This window comes from Amblyomma mixtum, chromosome 4 (assembly GCF_055824585.1).
Source record: "Amblyomma mixtum isolate Tamu chromosome 4, ASM5582458v1, whole genome shotgun sequence".
Lineage (NCBI taxonomy): Eukaryota > Metazoa > Arthropoda > Arachnida > Ixodida > Ixodidae > Amblyomma > Amblyomma mixtum.
Genome location: NC_143015.1, coordinates 113095757 through 113121072, shown reverse-complemented (window position 1 = coordinate 113121072; position 25316 = coordinate 113095757). Strand labels below are relative to the sequence as shown.

The 25316-nt window shown below is 47.6% G+C and overlaps 1 protein-coding gene across 8 annotated transcripts; it reads right to left on the bottom strand.

The window, feature by feature from the left end:
• Positions 1 to 119: 119 nt before the first annotated feature.
• Positions 120 to 24981, bottom strand: LOC149347921 (uncharacterized). Of its 8 annotated transcripts, XR_016292699.1 has the most exons (12): positions 24640 to 24981; positions 19656 to 19830; positions 15169 to 15255; positions 12724 to 12773; positions 12493 to 12645; positions 10239 to 10387; positions 8049 to 8186; positions 5179 to 5268; positions 4321 to 4425; positions 4134 to 4261; positions 917 to 1024; positions 426 to 450 (listed from the first exon to the last, which is right to left on the bottom strand). XR_016292699.1 is itself a non-coding variant. In XM_089587755.1 (11 exons), the coding sequence occupies exons 6-11, from the start codon at positions 10248 to 10250 to the stop codon at positions 336 to 338; spliced, it is 564 nt and encodes a 187-aa protein (XP_089443881.1). In that variant the 5' UTR covers positions 10251 to 10387; positions 12493 to 12645; positions 12724 to 12773; positions 15169 to 15255; positions 19656 to 19830; positions 24640 to 24973; the 3' UTR covers positions 120 to 335. The 8 variants fall into 8 exon arrangements, 5 of the variants coding, with proteins under 5 accessions (XP_089443881.1, XP_089443877.1, XP_089443878.1 ...); XM_089587755.1 differs by lacking the exon at positions 4134 to 4261 and having other exon boundaries at positions 120 to 450; positions 921 to 1024; positions 24640 to 24973; XM_089587751.1 differs by lacking the exon at positions 4134 to 4261 and having other exon boundaries at positions 120 to 450; positions 24640 to 24965.
• Positions 24982 to 25316: the final 335 nt, after the last annotated feature.

Below are 25316 nucleotides of genomic sequence, written 5' to 3'. Positions count from 1 at the left end.
ACTGAGAAGCCAGGGATGAGTAGGAAATGTAAAGAGACGTGTTTTGTCTTAGATGTAGTGCCTGTTTTTCAAACCAATAAATTATTCCAGCATGTAAAGAAGAGGTAGACTAGAACTGCTCAACATTCAACATGCACATAATTAACACTGGCGGGCGCAGAGCAAGTGGTGCAGTCAGTGGGCCACAAACGTGACACGTAGAAGCCGCAGCACCAAAGTCCTGGAATGAGGGGCCGACCAGAATCTTGCTGCCTTGTATAAGACACCAAGGCAGTCATTCCACACTTTCTGCAGTGCAGATTCCTTGCTTGTCACCGCGGACGCGCTCTTGGAAGTCACATCCGCTCTCGTGACTGAGCCAGTCCGCACAAAGAAGGGTCTCTTGGGGGTGGAAGGGGCAGATGAGCAGGCGATAGAGTCCAACTTTGGCTTTCCAGGAGGACATCGAGTCTGCGCAAGAGAGAAAAGCCCACGGCAAATATTACTGGTGAGCAGTGCATTTCACAGGTACCCTCAGGGCACCAATAAAAGCTTAGCAGTGTTACTCAGCGGTAAAAGCATGTGACAGTTGTACCTCGCCAGCACTCACTAACTTGGAGGCTAATGGAAAAGCTTGAAACTAATTTGAGGACAACACAGCGAGCTGCGAAAAGGAAAATGATAGGGCTCAGATTCGCCGAAGCAACATCCTTCTTTGGAAGCGAGTGAACGCAGAAGTTCTTACAACATATTATGAGGCTGATGACAATGGCATTTGTCACAAAAAAAAGGATATTATTCAAACGCCACGTGAAGTTTAAGTCGTTTTAGAACCTGTCAACTTTAATCTATTGTGCACAACTTTTCTTCTTCCGCGCTTTTAGTTTTTCGTGAAAATATTGCAATGAACTGTAGGCTAACGGAACAACAGACTTACCCACTTGAGTTCAGGATGTAGACTGCAACACCATTCCACAGCCATCGCACACTGAGGGCGCGATGTTGCGGCTGCGATCCTGGAACTGCAGGTCCGGGCACAGCCTCCCTGCAACAACAGCCAAGAAGTGAGCGATTAATTTGAGAAACTGCCGGACTTATCACGCTTCTTTGGGTGAAGGAGCTGCGCCACCCAGTAAGAAAGATGATTTTGCAGCGGCGGGAGAGAGATGGGATGACTATCTCCCGATGTTTGTGCATTCCGCATCGTAGTCAGCATAACATGCCATCTGCCAGTGGTGGCAGGCGGCATGTTAAGGCCCGGGAGATTATGGAGGCCTTCCGTATAAGGAAGTCGGCAGATGTATGCGTGAGTTCGCCATCCTTGCTGCTGCTTGATGCGGAGGTTGATTATCTTCAAAGAGCACTAAACTACCGTATTTTCCGGTATATAAGACGCGGCTTTTTTTCAAAAATCTTGCTGGTGCGTCCTATACAAGGGTGCGTCTTATATGCGACTTTTTCTGTGTTTTTTTGCGAGTTCGGAAATTACTCAGGTCCATGTTCAAGCTTTTTTCATCGAAAAAACATCACTACCAATAACGCGGTTTTAACACGGTTAATACTTCGATACGGGGACCACCGAGAGCAACTTTATTATTAAACGGTGGGGATGACGACTTCCGGAATCATAAACCCGTGACCGTTTCGCAGGCCCCACGCAAAAGTAATGTGAAATGCCAAAAGGTGGTGACAATCGCGTTTCTCGCCATTGTCAAGACAAGCCGGCGTTTCTTTCAGTCACCCTTTGAAACTTTGTTTGTTCCGTGTACGTAGTAGTACGTAGTGCGAAGAAAATGTTTCAGCTGGGTCGCCTCCAGAAATGGGCGTGCTTTTTGATAGCACATCTTAAGATCAAGACTTCGAAGGTTTTAAGTTAATATAAAATGTTCTTATGGACATAAGGAGAGTTCCTTCGTTCTTTTTTTGCTAAAACGTGGGTGGGTATGGCGTGAGTGTTGCCTTTTTCGATCACTTAGCGGTGCTTAAGAACTTCTCACAGGTAAGGTGCATTTTGCAATGGTCGCACAAGCATGTTTAATTAAGCCTCACTAGCCTAACCGGGTAAATTGGGATGCGTCTTATACACGGGTGCGTCTTATATAATAACTTTTTCAATGACAGCCTGCATATATGGGGGGTGCGTCTTATACAAGGGTGCGTCTTATACACCAAAAAATACGGTATGATAACAGGTAGATACGTCGTGATGTAATGTGTAACCTGTAACCTTTGTAACTGTGTTCTGACTGTGCATAAAACCATTGGTTTTGTCTACATATTTCGTGCTTTTAATAAATTTTGTCAAGTTGTTAGCGAGCACTTGTGTTGTCGTCACTGTCTCCGTCCCTGTCCTCGTGGTGCCACAGCAGTATGATTGAAATCTATTCCGGAACCTGAGCAGCATGCCCAGTGTCTAAAAGGAGTGCTCTAGAAGACATCTTACTCCTTTTCACTCCCATATAGGCTTATTCATGGCACATTAAGCCGTACACCTCCTTACTTTCCATGCATTCCCTGGTGAAAATCTTTCCCAGCCCAAGTGGTTTATTGAACAATTTCCAGCTGGTTCCAGTTGGAACCAACTGGAACCCAGATGGTTCCAACTGGAACCCACTGGAACTTGTTCCATAAACCAGTTGGACTGGGAAAGATTTTCACCAGGGAATTGCTTGTCTCGGTGTAAAACCTCGGTGAAGTGGAGCCCGTGCACGCGACGGCAGCGTTCCACACGACCGCAGGAACAGCAGTGCCCCGGAACTGCAATGATGCCAGTGACGGAGCTCAGGCGTGGGGCAATGTACACCATGCGGAAAGCTGGAACGACCGTGCTGCGTGTAGGTGCAATTGGATTGCGACTTTATTTTGCAGTGGTGCTGGTATAGACAGACAGCAAACTTTAGATTAGTGTCGGCATGCCATCGCCTCTATACGACTGCGCCGCGTTATATAAGCTATGCTCTAATCATAAACAGGCGCTGGCGTACGACACTCCAGTTTACCTTCTTGTACAAGCAACGAGCTCACTCTGTGTTAGCTGCCCAGAAGCAAAGCTGTAAAGCTATCTCGGCCTCAGAAGCCAAACTGGCTTTAATTTTTCGCTCCCTGGGTGTCTGAACCGAGACGGCGAGAGAAGCCATCATCAACACCTGTATGACGGGGTTTTCTCCTACAAGTTTACGGCATCGACGACATTTACACAGGTGCCATACCATGACCAAATCAGAAAATAATCAATGCACATGGTCAAGACAGCGAGGAGAACTGGTAACAAATGCCACTGAGTGGTAATGGTGTGTAGAGTTACTGTACAGTACCAGATACTGTAGTACCAGAGTTGCGCATTTGCACTCCATATTTGTCCCCTAAGCATCCATATTATAAGGGAAATCCACAACTCCTGCATGCAGGAGGTGGATTTAGTGCATCGGTTAGACCAAGGGCAGGCTCAATCCGCTTGATTCTTGATGCCAAACACTTTATTAAGCATGTTTCTGTTGCAAAGAATGGCATAGCTTGCTAGTATGTGTCGGCTGCACCAAGGCCTATCGCAATGAGTTATGAAAATACTTCGCCCTTGGTGTATGGGCGGCACCATCTGTTGTAAGCGGCAAAAGTTTTGTTTTCAACAAATGGTGAACACTTGTGGCAAAATTGTGTGTTATTGATAAGAAAACATCGTTTTCAGTGAACATGCGCACTCGGACCAAAAAAATGCCGCAAAGCCCAACAGTAGGTGTATGAATGTGCTGTCAGCAACGGCCTACAGATGAGTCTGCTTTTCCACAATGCATGGATGCTTTTCAAGCCATGTCATTGCGTTTGGCCAATAGAGGTGCAAGCGGTGGAGGAAAAACGTGTAAATTCTAGGTACTTCTATAACAACTCTAACGGTGTGGGCAGATGAGGTTGGAGAGTTTGCGAGAACTGGGTAGTATAGTAGGATACAGCTTAAAAAAAAAAAAAACAGCAGTTGCTAACACTGGGTCACGGCCCGCAGTTACTGTATTACTCCACTGGCCAATCACAATAGTAAAGGAAATCAACTTTTCAATGTTTCAGTATATTAAACAAGTCAGATTTCAAAAATCTACAGCTTGTCACTTTTTTGTGATTAGTTTCTTGTTAAGGTAACAAAAAAGCTAACAAATGACTACTTCTCTGCCGTGGAGGAATTCTGTGCGGCGGTCTTGACTGTGGGCGGAGCTTCACTGCAGACTTAAGTTGCATCCGATGCAGGCTGGCGCAGGGCAGGCTTAAGGCGATTAGTGGGAGAGCCTTTGTCCTGCAGTGGATGTATTTCAGACATGCATATACGGTGCATTAAGCAGTGCACCCCCTCACCTTCCATACACTGCTCGACTCGGGGTGAAACCTTGCTCGTAAAGCGGAGCCTGTGCACGCGACGGCAGCATTCCAGATGACCGAGGGAACAGCAGTGCCCCGGAACTGCAAAGACGCCAGTGACGGAGCTCAGGCGTGGTTTCCCCAAGAGGACGATGTGAGGCTTGGAACATAGAGACGAGGACTATGTATTCCATAAAGAGACGAAGTTATTTCCCCAGGAGACGTAATTCGTCGATCCCAATTATTTTCCGTAGTAAAAAAAAATCGATTCTATAAGTCCCATTCTCGGTATGTTCTCGTTCTCGGTCGGGCCCGTTCTCGGAAGATGCATCTATTACTGAGAAAATTACTAGTAAAAATTTCCCCACTACTCGAGCTGAACTCGTGACGTCGACACTGCTCTCGGAAGATGAATCTATTACTGAGAAAATTACTTGTAAAAACTTCCACTCAACTTGAGTCGAACTCGTGACGTCTACACCGAAGAGGACTTCATGGTCAATTTTTTTTTAAGTGAATGCCGACGTAAACCACACCTCTGATATCAGTTAATACCTGTATAGACACACCCCGTTTACTTACGAAATCACGAGGTGGTAATGGCATCTGTACTTCATTCTGTGACCTTTTCTAGCCTATAAGGGCTCATATTTCGTTGAAACTAGAGTCTTTGTCACTACAGAATGCGGCAGCCTAATGCATTGCTCTGACGATTTCTTGTGAGGGCCAAGTGTTCGCAGCCAGGCAAGCCCAACTCCAAACTCGGGACAATCCATCAACTGTCGGCTTGTGACGCTGGTACAAATGTCCACAGATCCCCTGAGCGACATTTATTGTGACATCCCTCACTCGTACCTCGTTTATGCCGTTATCTCCGAGGGCCACCGAGCGCAGGGCCGGGACCTGTGGCTCCAGCAATCCAGGCAACTCCGGTTGCGTCCCCATCTGTGTCAGAAGGAAAACAGCATGCATGACAGAGTATGGTGGGGGCACGGTTTAACAAGTCGAAGCTGCACTCGTGCTTTGAGGTAGGACCTATAGCAGAATGGCAGATTGGGCGAGTTGGTGTTCGATGGTGACAAGTACATACAAACAGCGCTAAACAGCAGGACCAGAAAGAGGAGTAGACAAACACGGCGCTGAACTTACAACTGAGTTTACTTGAAGGAAAAATTTCAATATATACACACAAAAATGGGCACACGTGCGCACAGTCATACATCAAAGTAGAGATAAAATCAACAAGCCACGACAATCGCACGTGTTGTACTTGCCTCCAAGCTACCCTTTGTGCAGCAATGCCATTTCTTTCGTTGACAAAGCTAAAGAAGTTTTGCTAATGCAACCATTCAATTTTATAGCGATGTGGAATGCTTCGGCGACTTCTCTTGTAGTCTTGTTAGTATGAAAAAATAACATTACTGTATCGTCAAAAAAGGGCACGCATTTGCATACACTGCAATGTCTTGCCAGGTTCGTGTCTTTTTTTCTGCAATGAATTGGCATGCTCCATAAGCCTAACATTAATGCATCGGCCTGTCTGGCCTATGTAAGTGCGACCACATGATAAAGGAATTCGGTATACAACCCCCATCTTGCAATTTGCTAACTTGTTCTCATGGTTCACCTTGCAGACAGACTTACGTTTGGCACCTTCCTGCTTTCTCTGAACTGCTGCTCCCAACTTACCCAGCAGGACATACAGTGGAGCGCCCCGAATTTATTTCTACCACCTGAGCTTCTTTAAATGCTCGCCGACATCGCACAACACTCAGCCGTCCTTTGAATCTCACCTTCATCGAAACATGGCTGCCATGAACGGGATTCAAACCCGCAACATTTGAACTCTAAAGCTACAGACACATAGCTGTGCATATTAAGAAATCTGAACGTGGTTCAGACGATGGAGAGACCGGGGAGTTGCTGTGACCATGCAAAAAAAGAGAAAAACTTCCAGCTCCGCTACATTGTGTAAGCAGAATATCAGTTTCAATGGCAGCACTAAGATGGAGTTGATGAGAATGCGGTGATAGAACGAAAAGCTGGGTGTTTGAAATGTTCTCCGGCTGAAGTCAGAGGTATAACTGTTTATACGAGCAAAGCATGCAAACAGTGTAGACAGTCACATGAGAGAGAGGAGGAGTGAAGAGAGTTCAATGTCCTCACGTAGCTGCGTACACACTGAGACAGGTGAGGTGTTGAACGAAATAAGGTGCTCGGGCTAGACAGCAACTAAACGTGAACCGGCAATAGAGCGGTATGCCGTGCCGAGGGGCAGTACCCCGATACACAACAGCGTTTTTATTTTTGCCACATTTATTTATTTATTTATTTCAAAATACTGCAGGCCTATGTGGCCCAAGCAGGAGGGGCAAACAACATAACAACACACAAAAGAAACGAAAAAACAACACACAGCATCATTCGGCGATAACAAAGGGAAGATAAAAAGAACAGCATTAAAAAATACAAAATGAGACAACTTAACCAAAGAAATGTTCTTCCAATGCGTTGCTAAAATTGCTATTTTGAAAGAGGGATTCTGGGAGCATGTTCCAATCGGAGATGGTTCGGGGGAAGAAGCTATACTTGAATGAATTTGTTTGTGCAAAGATAGGCTGCAGTGTGTGTTCCTTAGTGTGTCGTGTACGTCTGGTGGTAGAAGGTTGAACATAGCTAGGTATTGGAACGTTTACCTCGCGTGAAAGAATCTTACGAAGGAACAAAATTCGGTTTATTTTGCAGCGGTCTGAAAGAAATGGGATATTATTTTCTGCCATTAGCTTAGTGGGAGAATCAAATCTGCTGTATTTGTGGAAAATAAACCTGACTGCTTTCCTTTGAATGATTTCAAGGGAGTAAATGTTCTTTTTCGTATGCGGATCCCAAATGATAGATGCGTACCCGAACTTCGTCCAAAGAAAAGTGTTGTATGCCAAAAGCCTAATATTAGAGGGAGTGGAACTACATTATACTACATTTCTTAACAGCAATACCCACCGAGTTCCAGGGCTTAATTAAACCAATAACGCTCTCTGACGACGTGATGGCGGCAAGAAGGGAGTAATGAAAAGAAACGAACACTTTTGTTTCCGCCAGATTTCAAGGGCGCTTTTGAACCACATGGTGCCCTGTGTAGTTTTGCTCAGGAGCTCACTTCCGATGTTTGCAAAAATATAAAAAACTGGCTTAGAAACAAATCCGCAACTTCGTGACATAAGGATGAATAAGCACTTACTATTCTAGAGACATTAGCGGAGACTTAATCTTTGCATATGACTTTGCGACACGGACACTGGTCTTTATGGTTATTTTTCTTTTTTATCCTTTTTCTTTACAAGGCACGCAAAGACTCCCATTAAACAAGTCAAACTGACATTCCTCAGTGGTCGAGGGGTAGCGCGCTTGGCACGACCCAAATAGTGTTCCTATAGATGCTCCGGCGGGAGTATATGCAGGAACACTAGATCCAAGCAATTGTTATAGTCTTGGCTAGGCCATTTTTCTTTTCGGCGCGGTTTCTATCCTTTCTTGAGGGCCGCTACGTCATGATGGCTGAACGACGTCACGACCCGGTAGATCAATGAGGAATTGTGTAGTGAAGTACCCGCGCAAGGTCATGTGGTTGTGACGTCACGACCCTCTCGACCAATGGGGAATTATCCTGCAGACATCGGGTTTCGCGTCGAACGCCATCGCGGTAATACACGTCTCTGGCACGTTACCTTGGTGTGTCTTGGCCAGGCTGTGGGATGCGGTCTCTGGGTTGCAAGCTCCGACGTGACGAACACTGTGCAGACAGCAGAAGCTCTGCAGCTCTGGGCAATCGAGCCCACCATTGGCTTCCAAGAAGAACACCCAGACTGGAGGAGATCGAGGCAGACATAGCCATAGGTGGGGCTGTGTTCGAAACTGCACCCTCTCACAATCAAGCATTAACTTCCACCCGCCACGGTGTGCTGTTTGCTCACAATCTGGCAGGCATGTTGTGACGACGTCAAAGGGTCACATGACTAAGTGACATGACATGACTAAGGAGGCCGGCAGCTTTTTCGCTCACAATGCCGACGCCAGATTTTCTGTACAGCGGGAGCCTTAACGTACAATATCGCGTTAAAGCACGTAGCACCAGAGGCTACTGGTTTGAAGACGCAGCACAAAGGGCTGCGGCGGTGGCCTAGTGGTCTGCGCCACCGAGAAAGGGAGCTGATCTTTATGTGTCAGCATTCATAGACAAGATCACTGTTCAAAAAGCCAAGCGGGTGAAACCACCTTATGTTCTCTATTTGTATTTGCAAAGACAACTTTTTTCAGTGTTGCTTCAGATATGAGGGCCCTTGCTGGCCACTTGTTCACTTGCGTAGCATGAGAGGTGAGAGGTTTAGCACCACCGTACAGTAACAAGGCGACTACGGCAACTGCTACAGTATGGCAAATAAGGCTAAGCAAGCCTGGCAACGGAAGCAACATTCGGTTACGCTAAAAGTGTCTACTATTTGCACTCAGTGAACAATTAACCACTTCAGCTGCTGCGAGAACGGGCCCGGGCCTTGCATCGAGCCTGGTGGGCAGAGCCTGGGGTTGATGCCACGGGCCTTGGTCGGGCTCGGGCTATGAGTCTCGGGCTCAGAATGTGGCCTGTGCTTTGCTCTACATAGTACAGACTTATCCGAAAACTGTCAACTACAAACAGGAACATATTATGTCGCTTGTAAATGAAGAATGCGCTTAGAAATTTTAGAGCAAGACAAAATGCATAGCAGTGATTTCAACAGAAGACATGCCACAGCATTTCCAAAAGAAGATGACACAGGCCCCCAAGTGAGTCATCGAAGGTCCGAGTACGGACAAGACCACCTCTTTTCGTGCAGTCAGTCAATTTAGTCTCTAGTGATACACAAGCATTGAGGGGCTCAAACAGCTCTCTGTATTAAACTGGAGGGACACTTAAGCTCTGCCCTAAAGCTAGGGTAGCTGAAAAGTGTGTGTGAGGTTGCCTATAATACGCTTTCCTTACATAGAGTACACGCAACCGAGTGTTCGTGCCGCGTACTGGGCCTCAAAAGCAAACCGATTATTTATGATATATTTTTAAAAATTCATGTTTCCACCCGAGCTTTCGCTCGAATTCATCTGAACACATCATGCAGCGCTCGTTATGTCGGAAGTGGAGGGGCTGTCAATGGTTCGCTGTGATGTATGTCACACAGCTACCGTGGCCGCGGCCGGAAGCTCGGACCTCCCCCCCCTCTCCTGCCACGCGCGTTGGCAGCTGGTGGAGGGACCGAGCGGATAGGGCCGACAAACGAGCGCTGCACATTTTGGCGTGCAAAAAGTGATGAGAGGAGAGAGAAGGCCGTGAATACGAATAAATTCAAATTTTGGCTACAGAGAACTCGGCTTCCACAAAACGTGTTAATAGAATTCTTTCTGGAGGATATTTGTGAAGCAGTGCCTTTTAACATCGAGAGGTGAGCAATCTCTCGCGACCGATCACTAGTTTATCTGCTGCCTTACAAGGTGGGCAACCTGTTCATGATTTGGTGGGCACGTTGCGACGACTTCACCAAGCGGGCTCACCTGCCACCTAGGTTGCTTCTCTGCAAATTTTTCACTCTTGGTCAACGACGCTGGCAACTGACGATGCTGCAGCACGGGCTTCTTGAAGCTACAGTGTTAATATACTCTAGTGCATCTCAGCTTTTGGAGGCGAACTCGATGTGTTATGGTTACCAAGTCATTGCTATCGTTTTCGTAGTGAAAATAAATCAGGCAGTGAAATTCGATCTTTACAGGAAGAAACCTGTCAGTCTGGGCGTTAGTACACTTACAACCACAAAACAAGCGACAATGATAATAAACAGTGTTGATCTCGTTTCTCCCAACAGGTGGTTAAAGCATTACTCTTGGCTCACCTCAGACACCATCCATCGTCCGCGTCTTCTTACTGCTGGGATGTGCTGTGACGTAGCGGCCGTCTACGTGACGATAGCTTTTCAGACGATGCTGGCTTCATTTGTTCGGTGAGCTTGCCCAGCGCTGCCGGGCGCAACAAGCCCTGGCGCTGCGAAGAAAAGCCTCCGTTAGTGGCTGCCTATTGATCCGCTTGCAATCGGCAACAAGTAGTTAATGATGTTTAGTTGGCGCTAACTTTAAGGAGGCGAAGAAGAAACACATAGAAAATGCGCCGTTCTCCCGAGTGGTTTATATTGGAAAGAAAATGGATACTTACATACGATATACAGCGACAGAAAATGAAGTTATCAATGCATACCCAAAAAAGAAAACTAAACTAAACTCTCCGAAGACAGCACATTCTTTCCTCAACAGCAAGAATGATATGGCTTGCTGCCAATTTCCTCGTGTGGAAACAAACAAAGAAAAAAAACCCTCCCTTGTCTTTTGCTGCCGAAACAAGAACTGTTCATTCGAAGACAGGCCAGCAGTTTCAGCACTTGTGGCAGTGTTAGTTAACATACCCCAAAAGAAGGTTTAACATCCCAAAGTGACTCAGGCTATGGGGAATGCCATAGTGAAAGGCTCCAGAATTTCGACCACCTGGGGTTTTTTAGCGTGCACTGACATCGCACAGTACATGGGCCTCTAGAATTTCGCCTCCATCGAAATTCGACCACCGCTTTCGAGTACCCCGAAAGAGGTGTCATTGTTGTGCTCTCTGAGATGAATGTCCAAACACTGCCTAGTCTGGTCTATGTACACGAGTCTGCACACAAAGGGAAGCTAGTTAGTTAGTTAGTTATATGGGGTTTTATGGCGCATAAGCAACTGTGGCTATCATGCGCCAAACACAAAGGGAAGCTTGTAAATGACACCAGATTCATAGCGCATTTAAGTGTCCCATTTTCTTTCCAACAAACCAGTTGTGAGAATGCAGTGCGAGTCCTGTGTATTCTTTTTTGCACCCAAAAACCATCATGCACAGCTTCCAACTCGGCCAGCTCTCTGTTCTGTTGGATAACAGGTATACTAACAAACAGCATGAAGGACAGGGCGATCCCTTGATTTGATACCAGTCTTATGCACTCTGTACTCCCTGAATCAGTGCACACCCCTTCACCTGCCACACGGCTTGGTTAGTAGTAGACAAGGGTTGGGAATGATAGAATCTTTTTTTTTCTTAGTTATTGGCTGAAGCAACACAATGGCCAGCCATCTCTAATGTTTGGCCAATTAAGAGGAGGGTACGGGAGGCGGGGGGGACGCATAAAACAATAAAAAATAGCAGAAAGAAAGGAAAACAAATTGCACTGAAAACAACACATTATACCAGCTCAGGTCCTTACATAATGTTGGCAAATAAAGTTAGCGTGCTCTGCACACAGGTGAGGCTTCTTATATTGGGAAGCAAGTTATACAACCTCAATACAGTACCATCTATTCCAGGCTAGTCTAGCAGTTCTGTTCGAGGAACTAGCAGGTATTAGGTATTAGATGACATGACAGCACATATTAGATGACATAGCGGTCTGTGAGGTAAGTAGGACAGATGAAGCATATACAGCCCTATAGAGCGGGCACGTGCTTTGCTATCTTGGTTTAGCGGATATACGAGAACTAGGTGTGGGATTCCTGGTCAATAAAGATGTAGTTGGCAACATAAAGGAAATCTATTGAATTAATGACAGGGTGGAAGCTATCGTAAATCAGCTTAATAAGAGGTACAAATCGAAGGTGATACAGGCCACCGTGCCTACATCCAGCCACGATGACCACATAGTCTAAAGCTTCTATGAAGACGTGGAATCAGCGGTGGCTAAGGTGAAAACACAGTACACTGTACTGATGGGCGACTGCAATGCCAAGGTAGGCAAGAAGCAGGCTCGAGACCATGCAGTAGGCAGGTGTGGCATCGGCTCTAGTTATATGGCAGAGGGGAGTTGTTAATAGAGTTTTGCAGAGAAATAAAATACGAATCATGAATACTTCCTTCCACAAACAGGAAAACAGGAAGAGGACGTATAGGAGCCCGGACAGGGAGACTTTTATAAAAATGAGACACTTTATACTGTGAGTTCACCCAGGTATCGTGCAAGATGTGCTCAGCAAAGTGCGATGTAGTGATTATAGGTTGGTGAAGTCCCGAATCAGCCTAGCCTTGAAAAGGGAACGGAGGGAAACGAGCCAGAAAGAAGCAGTAGGCCTCCTCACCTTCGACAGCCTCTCTCCTGCCCCATCCCTGCTGTGGCGGGGACGAGGCGGGTCTCGGCTGTCGCTGGCACCCACGTGAGGATAACGCTCCAGGCACACCAGCCGCCCTCGCTCCCTCAGCGAGGGCGTGGGTTCTCCATGGACACCCACCGCCTGAGGACAGGAGGACATAGCGAGCATATATATAACCTGAACGATGCCCTTCGTAATGGACCCGAGTCATTCACGTACCTGCTAACGGTGAGGAGTGCGTGAGCCTGACGGGAGGCAGGGGCAGTCGCCTGCATTGGACACACAATATGTGGGTCATGTGAAGACAACACTGTTGCGACAGTGCAAAACACAACTCAGCACTCTTCCATTTTGAGTTCTTGCTCTCCTTCCGTTATGTTCGGCACTCTTGCGACAACCAAACTGGCCCAACTTTCAGAATGCTGTATGTGTAGCAAAAAGAACTGAGTTCTCAGTTCTCTCACAGAGTCTGCTGTGAAATGGGATAGTAATCGCAGTTTTTTAAGGCGGAAGCCTTTAATGTCTCATCGTTGTAAGCAGCAGTTGTCGACAGAAAATGTCACGCTTTTCAATTGGTGGAAACGGTCGTGACGTCACAGTGCGCGAATTTCAAACGGGGCCAATTGTACTTTGGCTAGTATCGTATTGTGCTGCTCCAAGTAAGTGGGACTGAGCTTAGTCAATTGCTTAATTACCCAATTAGCCTAATTAGCTTTACTAGTCAAGCCATATAAATAAATAAAACCGATTAAGAAATTGGTCGAGCTCAGGAATCGAACCCCGGTCTTCGGCGTGAGAGACGAGCATGCTATCCACTCCGCCATGCCCGCTCGATGGTTTGGAATGAACAAAGGCGCGTCTAGTGAATACGGTGTCTTCACTCACTCTCATCCTCCTCCATTCCCTTCCGGCGAGGTTTAGGTGTCCACCGACAAATAAGAGACAGATACATTTCCTTTCATCAAAAAGCAATTTACCGACGAGCGAGGCGTAGAACCGAATGGGCGATGGCGTTCTATGGACTCCTTGGCAGCGTTGCAAGACGCTGTCGCGTTCCACTCTTAGGGGCGAAGCTTCACATCTTAACCACACATCAGTGACCACACTTTAGGTCAAAAAAGTGCCCCCCTGAATTTTGTGAGACAGTTACTGCGTAATTTCCTTTCCTCAAATACAATTTTCATTTTCTTCATTACGGCTCCTCTTTATCTATCTTCTTTCACTCCCACTTCCTCCCTTCCTCTACGTTGCAGTTCAGGTGTCCACCAAGATGACGGAGAATTACTGCGCCATTTCCTTTCCTCAAAAAGCGTTGCGTTCAAAGGGCAAGGCATCGCGCCGAACGGGTGGTGGCGTTCCGTGGACTCCCTGGCAGCGCTACAACGCGCTGTCGCATTCCACTCCTAAAGGCGAAGCTTAAGCGTCATTAATTAGCAGTTAATTAGTATTCAGGCATTAATCAGTAATTAACCATTGATTAGTGATTTGTCATCACTTAGTAATTAGTACTCAATTATATGTGACGCCACCAGTGCCACAGAAACAGCGAAGGTGGTGCGGAAAACGCTTCCGCCTCTACCCACTTTAGACAGTCAAAGTGCCCCCTGAATTTTTTTTTTCTCTTAGATAATTAACTCCCACTCGAAGAAAGATTTGCTGTCTCTGACATATTAAAGAACTGCAACTTCATTAGAACCACGCCTACGGCCAATTTTCTTCCAACCGTGGCAGGTTGACGCCAGCTGCTACGTATGGCAGGCGGCTTCTAATTAAATGATTTAGATTGAAATAAATTTATTTAGTAATTAATTAAAGGTCTTTAGGCTGAACGATGCTGTAGATTCCATAGAACAATGCATGGCTACACAGCTAAAGCAAAGCTATAACAGCTTTCCCTGTAAAAAAAAAAAAAAAGATCAAGAGCTCCCGCAGTGTGTCCAGAATTTTGTAAGAGCCAATATAATACAATTCTAATTGTATCTTGCACTGACTTCAGCAACACCACTTCCAGCACCTCCTTTTGTCACTGGATCAAGCCCAGCAATGGTGGGGGCGTGTCGCCACTCGAGTCGAATCCCTAAGGGCCAATTATGATGCAAAACTCCTAATTACTGGCAGCCAGAAGCACGCTGCGGCATGCAGGTGCTGCTGTGAAACGGGCCTGGATTATTGTTTGGTTCCATAACAGTAGTTGTATATAAGCAGTAGCGATAGCAAATAGCTATAGAACAGTAATTAGTGGTAGCATTAGCAGAAGTACACCTGCATTAATAGTAGTAGTAAAGTTAACGGCACAACAGTAGGGTTAATTTAAGCCAATAGGCTCCAAACAAAGGCTGGTTATGCAATGTTGATAGTTACACTCCAACGATGAGCAAATCTCTCAAAAATGGTACCGCCAGCGTTGGAGCCAGTTCTGGCCGGTTTGCCAACAATGCTCGTCCAGTCGTAGTGGTGCTATGAAGGTTTCAAGGCCATTGCACCATGGAGGTTGCACTGTAGACCTATGCGTCGGGCGAGGGAGTTGTCGAAACCCCTCCTCTCCGGACTGTCAAAAAACGGTTCCGCCGCCGCTTCCACTGTGCTAGCGCGAGGTGCTCACGACAGTCCAGTGAACAATATGGCAGCGTCCAGGGAGCCCTTAGTGCAAAGGTCTATACTCACGTGACGCAAACATTCCAGACACCCCTTTGGAATCCCCAGTGTCTGCGCCGGCCAGGATTGGCCAGGATTGCAGCGTGAAGGGCCAGCCTGCACGAGAGTCAGTTTGTAATGGGACAGACACCATTACAAGGTTCGAAGAGGCAAAAGATAGACTCAGAATAATATAAGAGAAACAAAAACCGTACAAGAGAGGCAGACAATGTATAAATCAGCATAACACAGAGACAATATAAGATAGACAGAAACGACGCCAACGGCTGTGACTGATGCGTGACGTGTTTTGCATGCATGTGCGCTCTGTGAACATAATGTGATTGTAAGTTCACACTATTTTTGTGTTGTATGTGCGTGAGGTTCAGTGGCTGGTACAACGCTAATTCCATTTGGAGAAAACGCATTTAAGTATGCCCCTGCCGTGTCTTTAAAGGGAGTCTTCAAAAAATTATTACACCTAAGCTTATCAGCTTAGCGCATTAATCAATGAAAGCTGACCGGCTATAACGATCGAGAGGTCTGGAGTGACAGGCCCATTTTGACGCTTCACAGGCAATTCTTCCCGGTTGGCCGTCTCACAGGCCCGCTTTGGCGTCTTACGCACATGTGCATACTTGGCCAACTTTAGTTTGGGGTCTTCCGTTGGTTTTTGAGGAAAGGAAATGGCACAGTAATTGTCTCACATCTTGGTGGACACTCAGAGCCATAAGGGAAGGGAGGAGTGAAAGAAGAGAGAAAGAAGCACTGTGGTGGAAGGCTCCGGTTTAATTTCAACCACTTGAGGATCTTACGAGCACTGACACTGCAGAGCACACACGGACACCTCTGTGTATCACCTCCGTCGAAACGCGGCCACTGCAGCCGGGTTCAAACCCGGGCATTCCGGATCAGCGGTCAAATGCCCTAACCACTGAGCCATCGCAGCGGGTATCAGTTCGATCGCGCTCCTGGCACATTTCACGGACTCCAGAAAGCTAATTCCCAGTGTTGTCTCATTCGGAGTCTAAACCTTACATTGGTTTTTAGGAAAGGAAAGGTGCGTATAACTGGCTCATTGGCTAAGAGGACACCTCAGTCGCACTGTTAAGTGGCAGTGGACACCACAGACTTTTTTTTTTCAGAACGAACGGAGGGTTTCGCCTGCGAATAAAAAAACACATTACGCTGAACGTCCTTGTACCCATTAAACTGCTTCTACTAAATGGCTTGAACAAAGCTATCACAGCTTTCGCTGTTCGTGAGTCTGTAATGCCCGAATGTTTCTTTAAGCCATGCGAATAGCGCACATCTCTGTGAACGGGAGACACAAATGGGGTACGCCAGGGCACAACACTGAATTAGGCGCGCATTAGAGAATGCTGCCTCTAACTGAGGTGCCTCGATGTTCACCTTCAATTTAGTGCGGTGACAACTACGCCATTTTGAGCCGGAAATTTGAGGACCACACCAAAGCCCACATCTTCGGCTGTTAACCTCCCAAGGTCATCTAATACAACTGCTCAGATGCAAATTTGGAAGCGTCATCTCTATATGTGCACGAGGTATACACCATCCCTAGGAAATAAAATGGCTCCATTCAGGAGCTCCAGGCAGAGACAGGACGCACTAATGCACACGCCACATATATATTTGAAGAGAACCTGCCATCAAAGCACACTAACAAAAAATTCAGGGGCCATTTTGAGGATCTAAAGTGCGCGAGGCGAAAGCCTTTCCACGGAACTTTGGCCGCACGGCCGTAGGCACACACGAGGCGGCTATGGGACGACTTGGTTTGGCTAGCCATGACTAATTGATTGGGTCATGGCTAATTAGTCATCACCATGACTTAAGTCAGATTGGTTGTTGGCTAACTAGTCATGATTGGTTAATGACGAACTAGTCAGGTCTTGTTAATGATTGGCTAGTCATGACTAACCAGCCATGACAAACCAGTCATCACTATTAAAATCAAAGGTGCCAAACCATACACACACACACACACACACAGGAGAAGAAAGACGAGACAGAGCGAGACAGAGACAGTCATCACTAGTCATGGCTAACCAGTCATAACTACTCATGACTGGTTAATGACAAACTAGTCATGACTGCTTAATGAGCAACAATGACTAATGGCTAAATGGTCATGACTAACCATGACTAATGGCTAAATGGTCATGACTAACCATGACTAATGGCTAACTGGTCATGACTAGTCATGACAGGGTAATTAACTAGTCTTGACTAACCACTAATGACTAATTAGGTCATGACTAATGACCCATGACTTACAAGTCATGCAGGTTATTGACTAACTAGTCATAATTTGTTAATGACTAATAGTCATGACTAGTTAATTGATGACTGGTTAATGACTAGCTGGTCGTGACTAACCAGTCACTAGTCATGACTGGATAATGACTAACTAGTGATGACTGCTTAATGACTAACGAGTCATTTGGCATGGCAAATCAGTCATGGCTAACCATGACTAACAAATCATGACTAACTTGTCATGAGTGATAAATCACTGGTTTGGTTTATGGGGTTTAACGTCCCAAAGCAACTCAGGCTATGAGAGATGCTGTAGTGAAGGGCTCCGGAAATTTCGACCACCTGGGGTTCTTTAACATGCACTGACATCGCACATTACACGGGCCTCTAGTTCATCGAAATTCAACCGCCGCGGCCGGGATCGAACCCGCGTCTTTCGGGTCAGCAGCCGAGCGCCTTAACCACTGAGCCACCGCGGCGGGGCTAACCAGTCATGACTAGTTAACTGATGACTGGTTAATGACTACTTAGTCATGACTAACCAGTCATAACTAGTCATGGCTGGTTAATGACTAACTATTGATAACTGCTTAATGACTAACGAGACAAACCAGTCATCACTAACCATGACTAACGACTAACCAGCCATGACTGGTTAATGACTAACTAGTCATGACTAACAAATCATGACTAACTAGTCATGAGTGGTTAATGACTATAGTTCAAATGCCGAATGAGTAGTTAATGACTTCAAATGCCGAAGTCCCTGGTTCGATTCTTAGTAACGCCGAAACGCGGACACATGCATCTGCCGACACGGCTGTCGACACGGCGCTAACGAAAGTATGAGGCATTAAAGGCTTTCGCCTTAAACCTTCCAACACTAGAGAACAACTTAGCACAGACAAAGGAAACGTGCCCTACTCTGGGCGTCAGGTCCATCTCGTGGACGCTGGTCACGTTTCCATAAGCCGCGAGTGCACAGCTCGCGGCGGGCGAGCTTCAGCTGGCGGGGCGGCTTGAAGAAGCCTGTGGTCAGTTACACCCATGGCCCCCTCGCCTCGGACCTCGAACGCATCAACTAAAGTTCCTGCAGGAGTCGGGGCTGTCAATGGCTCTGTAAGCCAGCAGCGACCTGCTGCGGTACCTATATCACAGGTTCGAACCCCCCCCTCCCTCCTTCCGCTCCAACAAGTGCTCTCTAATAAAGAGCAAAAAAAGCCCCCCCCCCCCCCCCCCCGCGCACGCACACACTCGTGGCTCCTCCCCCCAGCCCGGTGCTTGCACACAACCCGTGCACCGAGGCTTCCCCCCCTCCAGCGAGCTGTTGAGGCGGCGGCGCGACAACAAGACCCTGCGAGGACATGGACCGCTCCCGTCGCGGCGACGACCATTCCCCCTCCCTTCCCCCTCCCTACATCCCATATCCCCTCCCCCTGGTCCCCAAGAGTGATGCCACCACCTGGCCAACATACGTCGGGACCAGTACCCCCCCCCCCCCAAGAATATCCCATAAGTCAATCAATCAATCAATCAATCAATCAATCAATCAATCAATCAATCAATCAATCAATCAATCAATCAATCAATCAATCACACACAGTCTGAAGACGAAGTCCGCGAGCTGGCCTTCGGACGCGAGTTCGAGGGCACAGCGGCAAAACTTCTGTCACGACACCAACGCACTGGACAGCTCCACGTTCCTCCACTCACGCGTTCGGATAGCTCCGAACGCGGCCGCGCTCAGTATTTGTCACCACAGCTCCGCGTGCTTGACCTCAATCGGCATTTCACCGCTATAAACGGGCGTTCGCTACCCAAGCGTCCAGCGGCGGCACCTTTGATGTGCACGATGCAACATCTTGATGCTTTAACGCAATTAAGAGCGTCGGAACATGCATTAACACGCAGCTATCTGACGTTGCTGCGCTGACCGTTGCGTGTAGGACAAGAAAGGAGCCCGCGCTCTGCGTCACGCGTAGAGATCGACGAAACGCAGCTTTCGATGAACGCGCCGTTCTTCTCAAGCTAATACATGCTGCTGCGAATAATTAAGCTGCATGCATGTACTACAAATAATTGCGTGCCAAGAAAGGACAGCAGCACATATGCAGCACATGAAACGTGCACTGCACCAAGACTTGCAAGTCGGTCGTTAGCTCCACGGGACGCACCGCGACAAACATCGGTGGCATCGAAAACGAGACATGTTTCGTGAGAATAATACATGCGCGTACCTGTGTGATGGCGTTCCGCTTCACGGTGCACCCGCGCTGTTACAGAGCGACGTGCTGACCACTGCTCTTCGGTCCCGCGGCTGCGAGTCCAAAGGCGCGAAATTGCCAGCGCCGAGGACCGCAGCGCCACCGCTCGGCTGAGCCCGATCCCGCTGCCGTCACGGCTGCTCGGCTACTGTTGGCGCGTTTGACAAAAGACGGTACTGCTGCTCCTTTCATTTTGCATGCAGGCCGTATACCGTATTGTGCGTTTTTATAGTAAAGACTTTCAAAAATCTTCCCGCCTCAACCGCTCGCTCGTTTGCGGTGAAACTGCCAAGTTTTACAACGGTACATACTTAGTTGAGCCGTGCATGATGCGAAATCGTAGTTGTCTGCGTAGGGATCGTCGAACCAAAACCCTCAGACGCCATTTTTTCGCTGAAAGGCGGCAGTTGCGCCATCTGTTTTAAGCAGTGAAAAGCGTCACGACTCCCGCTTGCGGTCTCGGCACACTTGACGGACTCGAGGAACAACTTGCACGAAGACGATTCAGTTCACAGTGTAACCTTATGTTCGCAGTCGGGACCCTCCCCTGGATTCGACTGAAGGGAAGACGCATAACTGGATAAAGACAGGGAGGTTGAAACGCGGCTGCCGCGGCCGGGACCGAAATAGCGCGTTGTTTGCGGAACGCAGGACGGGACTAGAAAGCACTGTGCACAACCAGAGACGCATGCCTGATTCAGAGTTGTTCTGCATCACCTTCATCCTTCCCAGCACAGTCCAGGGCCCACTTGCTTAATTGATTTTTACAGGAGTGGGTTTTGGCCGCAGACAAGCAGTCGACCAGGCATAAGCATTATTTCCAGTATGCAAAAAGGACAGTGAAAATATGGGGACAATGGGAAGAGGCATGGAAAAGGCAGTACAAAGATAACGCATGAACAATCATCACCTTTTCACTTCATTAATGGTCAGGAGAAATACAAATAAATTAATGGAAATACATGGAAAATCCCCCAAAAATGTTAGAAAAAGTAAAAAAATATAGACATATTAGACAGTCTAGTTCCCAGTCCAGCCTTATTAGCAGTTTTGACCACGTTGCTAGAAGTGCTCTAGACTCTATGCTAGATTTCAGGACGGGAAAGGCGCTTAACTGGCTCAATTCGCCGATGGACACCGCAACCGTGGTGGCTCATTGGTTACGGTGCTCGGCTGCTGGCCCGAAAGACGCGGGTTCGATCCCGGCCACGGCGGCTGAATTTCGATGAAGGCGAAACTCTAGAGGCCCGTGTGCTGTGCGTTGTAAGTGCACGTTAAAGAACCCCAGGTGGTCGAACTTTTCGGAGGCCTTCACTACGGCGTCCCTCATAGCCTGAGTCGCTTTGGGACGTTAAACTCCAACAAACCAAACCGAACCAATCAACCGCGCTTTGAGAAAAACAAACGCTAGCTGGAAACAAGCGTTTAGCCAGCTGTTCGTGTCGCTTAACTGGTTAACTTTGCAGATGGACACCTCAACCACACCCTGAGAAAAAAAACATGAACACTAGCTTGAAACAAACGTTTAGCCCGCGTTCGTTTCGCTCAACTGGTTCACTTCGCCGCCCTAAGAAAAAAAATGAACGCTAGCTGAAAAGTGCTTAGCCAGCGTGTCCCTTAACTGGTTCACTTTGCCACGAACACCTCAACCGCACCGTGAGAGAAAACACGAACGCTAGCTTGAAACAAACGCCTCGCCGGCGTTCGTTTCGCTCAACTGGTTCACTTCGCCGCCCTGAGAGAAAAAATCTCTGCCTCCCCCGTAACCGAGAGTAGAGTTAGCATGAAATGCAGGACGATGTAGAAGCGTACGCGGGCACGACGAGACGCAGGCCTGACAATGTATATGCAGCGCGTTCGAAACTGTGTAAAGTGCGTAGAGGCGAAAGCGTTTTCCGCACCACTTTGCCTATGTGACACTGGTGACGTCACCACTGGATTACATCACACATAATTGATGACGAAGTAATGACAAAATACAGATTAGTGACTAATTACTGATTAATGACTAAATACTTATTAAATGCTAATTAATGACTCAAGCTACGCCTTTAGAAGTGGAACGCGGCAGCGTGTTGTAGCGCTGCCAGGCAGTCCACGGAACGCCACCACCCGCTCGGCGAGATGTCTTACCCTTCGAACGCAACGCTATTTGAGGAAAAGAAATTACTCAGTAATTCTCTGTCATCTCGGTGAACACCCGAACCGCACCGTACAGGAAGGGAGGAACGCCACCACCCGTCCGGCGCGATGCCGTACCCTTTGAACGCAAGGCTTTTTGAGGAAAGGAAATTAGCAGTAATTCTCTGTCATCTCGGTGGACACCCGAACCGCACTGTAAAGGAAGGGAGGAACGCCACCACCCGTTCGGCGCGAAGCTACTGGCGCTTGTATGCCGGTCCTGCAGGAGGGCTTTGAGAGTCTCGTTAAATCTCGTACGGTGCCCGGATGTTCTCGTTCCAGTGCCCGGATGACTGGAATTCAGTGCCCGGATGTTGGCTCTCGGTCTCGGTGTGACGTCACCACACTGCCGACAACGAGAGCTAAAAGCATTTCATGCTTAAAAATTCAGGGGGCACTTTGGCTCTCTCAAGAGTGCTGCAAGGCGAAAGCGTTTCCTGGCCACTGTTTATTTTTACTTTTTATTTTTCATATTTTGTTTTATTTATTGTTTGCTCCTTTTCTTAATTTTATTGTTTTTTATTTTTATTCCTAAATCTTATTTTTATTTTGTTCTTATTTTTGTTTATTTTTTAATTTTAATTTTTTTATTACCCTTTTCTTGACTTTACTTTTTTTATTTTATTTATGAAGCCCATGCATTCACTAGATGCGCCTTTATTCATGCTGGAACCTTGAGCCTTTTAAGCAGTGACGCCGAAAGGCGGACGAACCTGCCGACGCGTCTGTCGACACTCCTGCCGACGCGTTTGTCGACACTCCTGCCGACGCATCTGTCGACACTCCTGCCGACGCATCTGTCGACACGGCTGCCGACGCGTCTGCTAACGACAGTATGAGGCATTAAAAGCTTTCGCCTTAAAAGGAACGCTAGCTGAAAACAAGTGCTTAGCCAGCGTGTCCCTTACTGGTTCACTTTGCTATGGACACCCCAACCGCACCGTGAGAGAAAACAACACGAACGCCAGCTTGAAACAAACGCCTAGCCGGCGCTCGTTTCGCTCAACTCGTTCACTTCGCCGATGGACATAACCGCGCCCTGAGAAAATACGCCGTTCGTGTTTATCCCGGCTGAGCTGAGGTGTCCATCACCAAAGTGAGTCAATTAAGCGCCTTTCCTTTCCTCAAATCAATCGGAGCGTCTAATACTGGGAATCTTTGCCGTCTAAACTCTTGGTTTTGAGGAAAGGAAGGGCGCATTCCTGCCTTTGTAAAAGGCCGTGCAGGGAAAATGCAAAAGCAGCCTGCGTAACACGTTACGGCTGCCGTTCCACCCCCCCCCCCCCCCCCCCCACCCTAAATGGCTTATAAAGCTATTACAGTTTTCTCTGTAAAACAAATATGCTTTCCCCAAGACAATATGGAAACAAGCGACGGCTCTAATAATAAATATGCCATACACGCTACATCATCGCTGTTGCCACGCAGGTGCACTTACAAGTGACGCAACGAAAACAGTGCACAAAGCTTTCTCAGTGAAAAACCGTTTCCGTTTGTGTTGTTCCGAGCATGCACCTAAACATGCACTCTTGCACGGGGGGGGGGGGGGGAGGGGGTAATCTAGGCATAGCGAGAATTAGACAGCATTTTTTTTACGACGCTAGCAGTTCAGACGGATGCGGGAAACGCGTAGTCTGTCGTTTTCGTCAGTGGCTCAGTGGTTATGGTGCTCGGCTGCTGACCCAAAAGACGCGGGTTCGAACCCGTCCGCGGCGGTTGAATTTCTTTGCAGGAGAAAGTCTAGAGGCCCGTGTACTGTGCGATGTCAGTGCACGTTAAAGAACCCCAGGTGGTCGAAATTTCCGGAGTCCTCCACTACGGCGTCTCTCATAGCCTTAGTCGCTTTGGGACGTTAAACCCCATAAACCAAACCAAACCAAACCAAACCAAACCAAAAAGCGTCAATGATCTCTCGCACATCGCGCTAACTTAGTCTAGTCATCAGAAAAGTACCTTAGAATGACTGCATGGCGATGCATACTGCTCAGTAGCAACCTTAACAGTTCTGACAAAGCCGCCAGCAGCCACGTGGCGCATAGTCGCGCTGCAGGAACGCAGCCGAGGCTGAGCGTCTCGCTATACAAGTGGAAGAAGAGCCCACGTGGAAAGCTTGCACTGACCATCTACATCATCACGGGTGTAATCGAGCGGCGTTCTGTTTTTATCATTTATCCTCCATCAAAATGTGAGCGCCGCGGCAGGGACTCGATACCGCGACCTTGCACTTAGCCGCGGAACGCCATCCTCCGCGTTAGGTATACACGAACGTGTGTCGTGGGACTCGATACAAAATATTCAAAAACGAGCGAAGACGGTGAGGCTTTGGATGTTAAAGAGTTAAAGAAAAGAAGTATTTCGTGCTCAACACTGGCAAATAACACTAATAACAGTAATATTCTAAATTGATCAACACCACAAAATAAATAAATGAATTTAAAAAAAAAAATCCCCTGTGCCCCTTGGTTTCTGTGGCTGTTGGCTTCTTTCATGTTTATAACGAGCCCCTCATTCCCCTTCCCTTGTTTGCTTACTCACAGACAAAGTAATTAATGTAAAGCTCTCGGAAGCGGTTTCTTTGGAGGAGAAATTCTAGAGTCCCGTTTACTGTGCGATGTCAATGCACGCTAAAGAACCCCAGGTGGTCGAAATTTCCGGAGCCCTCCACTACGGCGTCTCTCATAGCCTTAGTCGTTTGGGACGTTAAACACCGTAAACCGACCAAACCAAAGCGTTCCAGGGATACCAGCTGCAGTCAAAGTGGCACTATGTCACTTACCTAGAAAGCGGAGCAGGAACTCGCACGCTGTTCTAGGGCGTCCAACATCCCCGCGTCCGCAGGTTCCCCTTAGGGCCTGAGGACGTACATGGAGTCCAAGACTCACGAGTCGCAGCGTTCCTGTTGTCCTTCGATGGTTGCTTCCGTCGATGCATCGATACGCCATCGATTCCCTGTAGCAGTGAGGAGTGGCTTCAGAATCCCACGCCTGAAGCAGTATAAGACATCGCTGAAGCAAAGACCTGGACGCCAGCTCCGATAGTTAGACCGAGCATGCTCTGCAGCTAACGGACCCGTCCGCTGGATTTGACGTCGAATACTCCTCTCGAGAGCAAATAAGTTTTTCACTCACTCACTGGCAGCGTCCACGTCTGCGGCAGCACGAACGTTCGTTGATGATGATGATGATGTCCTCAGACTTATGTGCATCATCATCAACGAACGTTCGTGCTGCCGCCGACGTGGACGCTGCCAGTGAGTGAGTGAAAAAAGATGCCCAGGCTTAGCTTGGTTAAGCCAAGAATGCGTTGCATATTGCTTGGAGACCTAAGGCCCCGTCGGCGAAAGCTCTGCAGGACTATGAATAAAGTTGTTACCAACCAACTCGATTATCTCAGCAGCTTTTCCTCCGTGACGTATGGATGGATGGATAGGAGCGCCCCCTTTGAAATGGGGCG

Excerpts from the sequence above, each read along its gene's own strand:
- LOC149347921 (XM_089587751.1), bottom strand. Across the intron at positions 5,269-8,048 it reads CCTGGCCAAGACACACCAAG|ATGGGGACGCAACCGGAGTT; the intron begins GTAACGTGCCAG and ends CTTCTGACACAG. Across the intron at positions 451-916 it reads TACATCCTGAACTCAAGTGG|ACTCGATGTCCTCCTGGAAA; the intron begins GTAAGTCTGTTG and ends TCTCTTGCGCAG.